Below are 8,481 nucleotides of genomic sequence, written 5' to 3'. Positions count from 1 at the left end.
ATCATTGCCAGAGCAGCTGTCTGGCTTCCATGCCAGTAGCACATAAAAAGCACCATTTGAGCGTGATCGTTACCAGTGTTGCCTTACTGGTACTTGTGCCAGTGGCACGTGAACAAAAGATTCAAGCGCAGGTGGCACGTAAAAAACACCATTTTGAGCGTGGTCGTTGCCAGTACCGCCAGACTGGCCCTCGTGCCAGTGGCACGTAAAAGCACCCACTACACTCTCGGAGTGGTCGGCATTAGGAAGGGCATCCAGCCATAGAAACCGTGTCAGAAGAGACAAGGGAGCTTGGTGTAGCCCCTGGCCTTCCCAGCTCTGGTCAAACTGTCCAACCCATACCAGTATGGAAAACAGATGTTGAGTGATGATGATATATATGTATATAGGTGCAGGAGTGGCTGTGTGGTAAGTAGCTTGCTTACCAACCACATGGTTTCGGGTTCAGTCCCACTGCATGGCACCTTGGGCCAGTGTCTGCTACTATAGCCTCAGGCCGACCAAACTGGATTTAATGTAAGCATATGCTGTGTATATATATATATATATATATATATATATATATATATATATTGTGGCTAGCCTCAATATTCCCAACAATGTTATTCTAAAAATAAACAATCACATCATTGAAATCTCAAAGCTACAAGATAATGCATGATTAATTCAGAACAATGTTAATAAATAGCATTATATTCAACAGAGTAATCTGAATACTAAGGGATTAAAAAGCTTCATTTTCCTTTTCAGATGGGAGATATTGGAACAGCAGAAAGTTATTTCAAGAAATCTGAAGATCTCAATTCTGGAATAAAACGCAGTGCTGCAAAGACTGCTTTAAACAAGTTAGTTTGACTATTGTTTTTCTTGTTTTTTACTTTTGTTGCATTTGTTGGTTTTGATTTGAAACTTTCTCAACTTTTCCTGTCCCTTGAGCTCTCCATCTCTTGTTTGTTTTACATCCATTTGTCCATGTCAGCATGGGTTAGTTGACTATATTATTGTGCTGTTACTTTTACCTTTTGTTTTTCAAGTAAGGAATCCATGCATCTTCAAAGATGCAAAGCCAGTGGATGACTTGTTGACAAGGGAAATGACCGCAATGTTACCGTTTCTAGCCTGGGGAAGTGTAGATGGAAGCAAACACAAAAACACACACACACATACACACACACACACTTAGTGATTCGAGGTATTTGGCTAATGGTTGTAAGGTTGTGAATTTGATACCTGTCAGTGCATTGTCTTCTTGGGCAAGACACTTTATTCCATGTTGCTCCAATTCACTCAACTGGTAAAAATGAGTAGTGTCTGTATTTCAAAGGGCCAGCCTTATCACATCCTGTGTCATGCTGAATCTCTCTGAGAACTACATTAAGGGTATACACATGTCTGTGGAGTACTCAGCCACTTGCATGTTCATCTCATGAGTAGCCAGTTCCATTGATGGGACCAACTGGAACTCTCATCGTCGTAACTAACAAAATGCAAGTTAGTTGTGGCAGATCATTTTAGAGTCTTGCTCAATAGATCATCATTGGTTCAGTTTAATTGCTAATGGTGACACCTGTCAGCAGGTATTACACCTGCTTCATCAACTAACCTCCCACTTTTTGCAGTTTTCTTATATTTTACTATTTGATCAGGCAGCCTTCTGTTTTGTTTTTTTTAACTTTCAGAGGACTTGTTGCATTGTGTACCAGCAACTTTCACGAAGCATTCCAGCATTTCAAGGCTGCAGTTGTTGAAGACCCCAGTAATCCTGTGGTATGTATATTGATGTCACCCCTAAAACTCTTCAGTACTCCCTTTTTCTTTAATTTGTCACAAATTCAACAATAGAGTCCCCATACCTGGAGTTCTTAATCCTTTTATGTTTCCAATTCCCCAAAAGATTGCCCAATATGTTCTCATACTTGGCTGTGTGGTTAAGAAGCTTGCTTCCCAACTGTGTGATCTTGAGTTCATTCCCTCTGCACAGCACTTTGGGCAAGTGTCTTCTATTATATCCCTAAGCCAACCAAAACTTTGTGAGTGTGTTTGGTTCATAGAAACTGAAAGAAGGCGGTGAGCTGGCAGAAACGTTAGCACGCCGGGCGAAATGCTTAGCGGTATTTTGTCTGCCGTTACGTTCTGAGTTCAAATTCCGCCAAGGTCGACTTTGCCTTTCATCCTTTCGGGGTCGATAAATTAAGTACCAGTTATGCACTGGGGTCGATGTAATCGAGTTAATCCCAAGCTCATCTATAATGTGTGTGTGTAGTGAAGGCACATGGCTTAGTGGTTAGGGGTATTCAGCTGATGACCTTACAATCATGTGTTAGATTCTTGCTGGCACATTGTGTCCTTGAGCAAGACACTTCTCCATGTTGCACCTGTAATTCAAATGGCCAGCTTTGTCACATTCTGTGTCATTCAATCTCCCTGAGAACTACATTGAAGGCACACATGTCTGTAGAGTGCTCAGCCACTTCATGAGCAAGCTGTTCTATTGACTGGATCAGCTGGATCCCTTGTTGTTGTAACCAACAGAATGCCTGTGTGTGTGTGTGTGAGGTTTCCTTGTCTTGACATTGCTTGATATACTTGATATATGGTTTGTGTGTGTATTCCTAATTGATAGGTGATAAGGTGGCTGGTCTGTCTCCTACTACAAATGGATAGATCGTTTGCACCTGAGAACACCAAGTCTTTATATCACTTCCATGGCCTCTGTGTATGTCAGAATAAATGAGAGTCACTGTCATGCAAGCAGAATAATTCATTACCAGTATTCTGTGAGAACATGTCTGGCCATGAGGAAGTATTACCTTGCTTGGAAACAGGTGAGGGTTGGCAACAGGAAGGGCATCCAGCTGTAGAAAATCCACCTCAAAGAAACTCTGATATATGTGAGCATGTAAAAGTGGACATTACATGACGATAATACTAAAGGCTGACTTCCGTTTTCAGTCAAACAACTCGATATATGGTTTGTGTGTGTAATTAATTGATAGGAGATTAGCTGACTGGTCTGTCTCCTACTACAAATGGATAGATCATTTGCACCTCAGAACTCCAATAGTCTTGATCCTTCAGCATTCTTTATATCATGTCCATGGCTTCTGTGTATGTCAGAGTAATTATGATGTTGGAAACTGAAAGAGCCTATCCATCCATTCATCCATCCATCTATCCATGTATGTATGTATGTGTGTATGTGTGTTACCATCTTGCCATGATATAGCTTGATAATTGTAAGCAAGTGCCACTTTCATTCAAGCAGGGTCCTTCATTTCCAATCTATTGTGAAAACTTGTTTAGTCATGGGGAAACATTACTATACTTGGAAATAGGTGAGGTTTGGCAACAGGAAGGGCATCCAGCCATAGAAAATCCTCCTCAACAAATTCCATCTGACCCTTGCAAGCATGGAAAAGTTTTTGCTAAAATGATGCTGCTGCTGCAGCTGATGATGATGATGTCAAAACTAGAACTTTCTCGTTACTAATTGTTTGTTTGTTTGTTTATTTGCAGGCAGTGAACAACATGGCCGTATCGTCACTGTATTTAGGCAAACTGAAAGATGCTCTGGACACTTTGGAAGACCTCGTCCAGTCAGACCCAACACACAACCTTCATGAAGGCATATTATTTAACTTATGCACTCTATATGAACTGGAATCATCACATGCACCACAAAAGAAGCAAGCCTTACTTAGCCTTGTCAGTAAACATAAAGGGGACAGCTTTCATGTTGCTTGTCTTAAAATGTCATAGATTAAATTTGACTCAAGGGACTTCTAACAAATGAACCAACAACACAAGATGGACGTTGGATGCTTCATCAGTAACTTTGAATCACTTTTTGCTTAAATGTGTATATATATATATGTATATATATATATATATACACACACATGCACATTAAATGAAATCCCTTTTCTGTATTGATTTATACACATGCACACCCATGCATACATGACTTGTACTCACATATCGGTTTATGTTATGTAGATACATACATCCATACAATGCACACACATATACACACACACATACTATCACACAGTATCACAATAAACGTTTGTTGAGCGGTGATTGTGATATTATATTTATTGGAAACATCGACTAGCCCCCTACCCCAAAATTTCAGGCCTTGAGCCTATAGCAGAAAGACTTATCATTATTATTATTATTATTATTATTATTAAGTCGCCGAGCTGGCAGAACTGTTAGCACACCGGGCAAAATGCTTAGTGGAATTTTGTCCATCTTTATGTTGTGAGTTCAAATTCTGCTGAGGTCGACTTTGCCTTTCATCCTTTCAGGATCGATAAAATAAGTACCAGTTGAGCACTGGGCTTGATGTAATTGACTAGTCTCCTCCCCCGAAATTTCAGGCCTTGTGCCTATAGTAGAAAGGGTTGTTATTATTATTATTATAATAATTATTATTAGTATTAAGGTAGTGAGCTGGCAGAATAGTTAGCCCTCTGGGCAAAATACTTAGCAGCACTTTGTCCATTGCTATGCACTGAGTTAAAATTCTGCCTAGGTAGACTTTGCCTTTCATCCTTTCGGGGTCAATAAAATAAGTACCAGTTGAATGCTGGGGGTTGATGTAATCGACATATCTGCTCCTCACGAAATTGCTGGCCTTCTGCCAAAATTTGAAGCCAATATTATGTATAGTAGTAGTGATCTTGGGAATCAGTTGGGTGGCAGAAACAGTAATACTGCTCCAAATGCCATACAACATTTAGCTTCACCTCTCATACATTCCATGCTCAGGTCCCACTGCAATGGCAGGGATCAGGGCAAAAAATTCCTTGCTGTATGTAATTCAACCCTGTTCTGTGTAGCAATTCTTTACTATTCACTCTCACCTCACACCAGTCCCAGTGGAAAAGTAGTACACACACACACTACATATATATACACACATATACATGCATATATACATATATATACACACATACATACATATATACACATGCACACATATATATATACACACACACATGCATATATATATATGCACATACATATACACGTATACATACGTACATACATACACACATACATACATACATACGTACGTACATACGTACGTACATATACATACGTATATATACATATACGTACATATATATACATACGTATATGTACATACATCCGTACGTATATACATATGTACGTATATACATACATACGTACGTACATACATACAGACACACACGTACGTACATACATACACACATGCATACACATACATAGTACATACATACATACACACGTATATACGTACGTACGTACATACATACATACATATATATATACATACGTACATATGCACATACATACATATACACTCACATATACATACATATATATATATATATATATATATATATATATATATATATATATATATATATATATATATATGTATGTATGTATGTATGTATGTATGTATGTATGTATGTATGTATGTATGTGTGTGTGTTTGTGTGATAAAAATTGACAGAAGCATTAAAATGTTGGGGAAAATGGAAAAATAATTTGCGGTATTCTGAATTTTTGCATTCTGAGTTTAAATTCTGCTAGGATCAACTTTGCTGCTCTTCCCTGTGGGGCCAATAAAATAAAGTGCTGATTACATCAACTAAATCTTTACCCTAAAATTGCTGCTTTGTACCCAAACCAGAAACAATTATTATTATTATTATTAATAATAGTAGTAAGTGGTTGATAATAGAATCAGAAAAACATTGGACAAAAATGTCTTGTAGTGATTAGCTAGTTTCCTCTAGTTAAAATCCTTCAGAAGTCGACTTTGCTTTTCATTCCCCAATCTTCACTCCATAATCCCTGCTAGTTAAATCAATTGCACCCTGCTCACTTTTCAAGTTGTGGCCTTCCAAAGGTAGCAATCACTTTTCATTATTATTAAAGTAACAAGCTGGTACAGCAGCATTTCTGAGTTCAAATACCACTCGAGGTCCACTTTGCCTTTCATCCTTTCAGGGTCAATAAATTAAGTACCAGTAAAACACTGGGGTCGATGAAATTGACTTACCTCCTCCCCAAGATTTCGGGCCTTGTGCCTACAATAGAAAGGATTATTATTATTAGAAAAGGAATGAGACCCCTCCCTCCCAGTTAAAATGTTCAAACTCTGATCATCTGTCACCCAGTCATTTTGTTAGCTGATATAAATGTAATGCCCTCTTATGAACTGTGAAATAAATAAACTAATATGAAAAATAAATCGATGGGAAATTGTTTAAAAATAAGTTTTAAATGAAGAGACAACCCAAGTGACATTTCTTTTAATTACAAAAAAAATAATAATAAGGAATCAATAAAATCTAAACAATTTGTGTTGTTTGTATGTTATATTTTCATTCTAAAGTTAGTAACGTAACAGCGAATCTACCAGACCATATTGAGAACCAATATGCAAATCATTTTCATTCTCACCGTTCCCATGCATATAACGATTTATTTATTATCTGTCGAGCAACTAAGGGAGACAACTCCAGCAGGTATCAACAAGACCTTCTGGATGGTGTACCAGTTTTTTTTAGCAGTCAATTCAATCTTATAATAACTTGGTGAAAGCAGCGTTCACTTTCTTTGCATATTTTATATTCGTAACATCTTACCTGAGTCATGTTCGTTTTCGTCACCATCCTTTACGTTCGCTCATTATTCCCAGCAGCTTTTTGCTCTTGACGCCATCAAGATGAACAATATTATCATTAAAGGCACGAAATTATGATTTTTGGATGAAGATGTTAAATGCTCATGTACAAAATATATATATAAGCACAAGAAGTGCAGTGAGACATGAGATAAAGCCACTAAGCGATTAAACCCCTTGGCAATTCGAAAGGGTTTTGTTAAATAACATATCTACTATCTTTTGCCAAATGTCAACATTTCCATACACCCTCAGAAAAGGCTCACACGTTCAATAATGGTGTATGTTTCTTGAGACCGTATTTTGACAATACAGTCACTACTGCAATCCGTAGAGAATGACTGGACATGTCTTGCAAACAGCTCGCATATGCAAGTGCTACCAGTCGAGAACTCCGCATACCAGAAGCCAGCAGGTGTATGGGGTCATCAGGAGAGAATGCGCGCCGTTTCGGGGCCTGCCTCTTGATATGAGGCCCCGCTTACTAGATCAACTGGTTATTAAAAACAAAGCTCAATATTTCTCTAGCCATCGCTCATCGTTTCTTTTTAACCAAATCCAGTGGTTAGCCTTCTCCACTATACTTTGAACATACAGTTGGTACATTTCAGTCGCTCTTAAAGGAATTCCTGCCTGGAAATTGTCTAACAGACTGCAACGATATGTGCACACTGGTTAAGTGCCCCACCATAAAAGAGGATATATATGTGTAAGGGCGTACTTAATGTACGAAATACTCTGCAATAAAAAATGGCAGTTCCTAAATCTAGAGCACCGTCAAAAAATTGCAAATTTGTATTTAGGAATCTGTCCGTACAAATACATCTTAAGAAAAGCTGAAGAAATGTCACACTTACGACCGGCTTATAGCACACACGCAAACCAGCGAGGGGAGACAACAACTTGTTCTGTGAGATTTATCTGCACTTGCTTTGTGTAGGTGCCACAAATAATCCAGTGCTGTTGAAATTGAATATTTAAGTGTACGAGAATAAATTATTACATTTGATGACATTCGCATATAGGACCCCCCAGGTTCTATATGCGAATGAATATGTGCTGCTGAATTTGGGGTGCATAATAGATGCCATTGTGCCTTTTATGTCGTCAAATGCAGTTTAGTGAGAAGATGTGTTGGAGTTAAAGCAACAATATGCACAATTATAGATATGATTAATCCAAATCAAGTTATTGGTGGTAAGAAACAACAAAAGCTTGGCTCAATGACAAATACAAATGAAATCCCACCTTTTCCATCATTAAAGAAGAGTAATTTTTCTGAGAACAAATAAATAGTAAGGTCCAGCTATAAAAAGGAAAAAAAAAAAAAAAAATATATACAACTGGCACTTCGTCAGTTACAATGATGATGGTTCTAGTTGATCTGATCAACAAAACAGCTTGCTAGTGAAATCAACCTACAAGGAGCTGAGAATTCCACAGGCACGTGTACCCTTTACATAGTTCTCAGGGAGATTCAGCATGAGACAGAATGTGACATAACTGTTGTTATTATTATTCAGGTCACTGCCTGGAATTGAACTCAGAATCTTGGGGCTAGTAGCCCACACTCTTAACCACTACGCCATAGGAAGGATAGGAAAATATTAGATTTATAAGCACTAAAATTCATTCCATAATTGCATATGGCATAGTGGTTAAGAGTCTGAGCGTGATTCCAGGCAGTGACCTGAATAATAATAACATGGACAAATACCTTAGGAATGAGAACCCAGGTTATAAATATATATATAAACATATATATATGTATATATATATATATATATAAACAT

At 37.9% G+C, this 8,481-nt stretch overlaps 1 protein-coding gene across 1 annotated transcript in view; it reads left to right on the top strand.

Annotated features, from left to right (window-relative positions):
* LOC106877573 (trafficking protein particle complex subunit 12) overlaps positions 1-6,363 on the top strand; it is a 24,346-nt gene extending 17,983 nt beyond the window's left edge. Inside the window, exons 12-14 of the mRNA XM_014926512.2 lie at positions 751-845; positions 1,680-1,767; positions 3,517-6,363. Of these exons, the coding sequence (XP_014781998.1) occupies positions 751-845; positions 1,680-1,767; positions 3,517-3,759 (426 nt within the window). The 3' untranslated portion in view covers positions 3,760-6,363. The remainder of the gene's footprint in view (positions 1-750; positions 846-1,679; positions 1,768-3,516) is intronic.
* Positions 6,364-8,481: the final 2,118 nt, after the last annotated feature.

This window comes from Octopus bimaculoides, chromosome 14, assembly GCF_001194135.2.
Source record: "Octopus bimaculoides isolate UCB-OBI-ISO-001 chromosome 14, ASM119413v2, whole genome shotgun sequence".
In the NCBI taxonomy this organism is placed as follows: Eukaryota; Metazoa; Mollusca; class Cephalopoda; order Octopoda; family Octopodidae; genus Octopus; species Octopus bimaculoides.
Note: the sequence above shows the minus strand (reverse complement) of the source record. Positions and strands in the feature narration are given on the sequence as shown.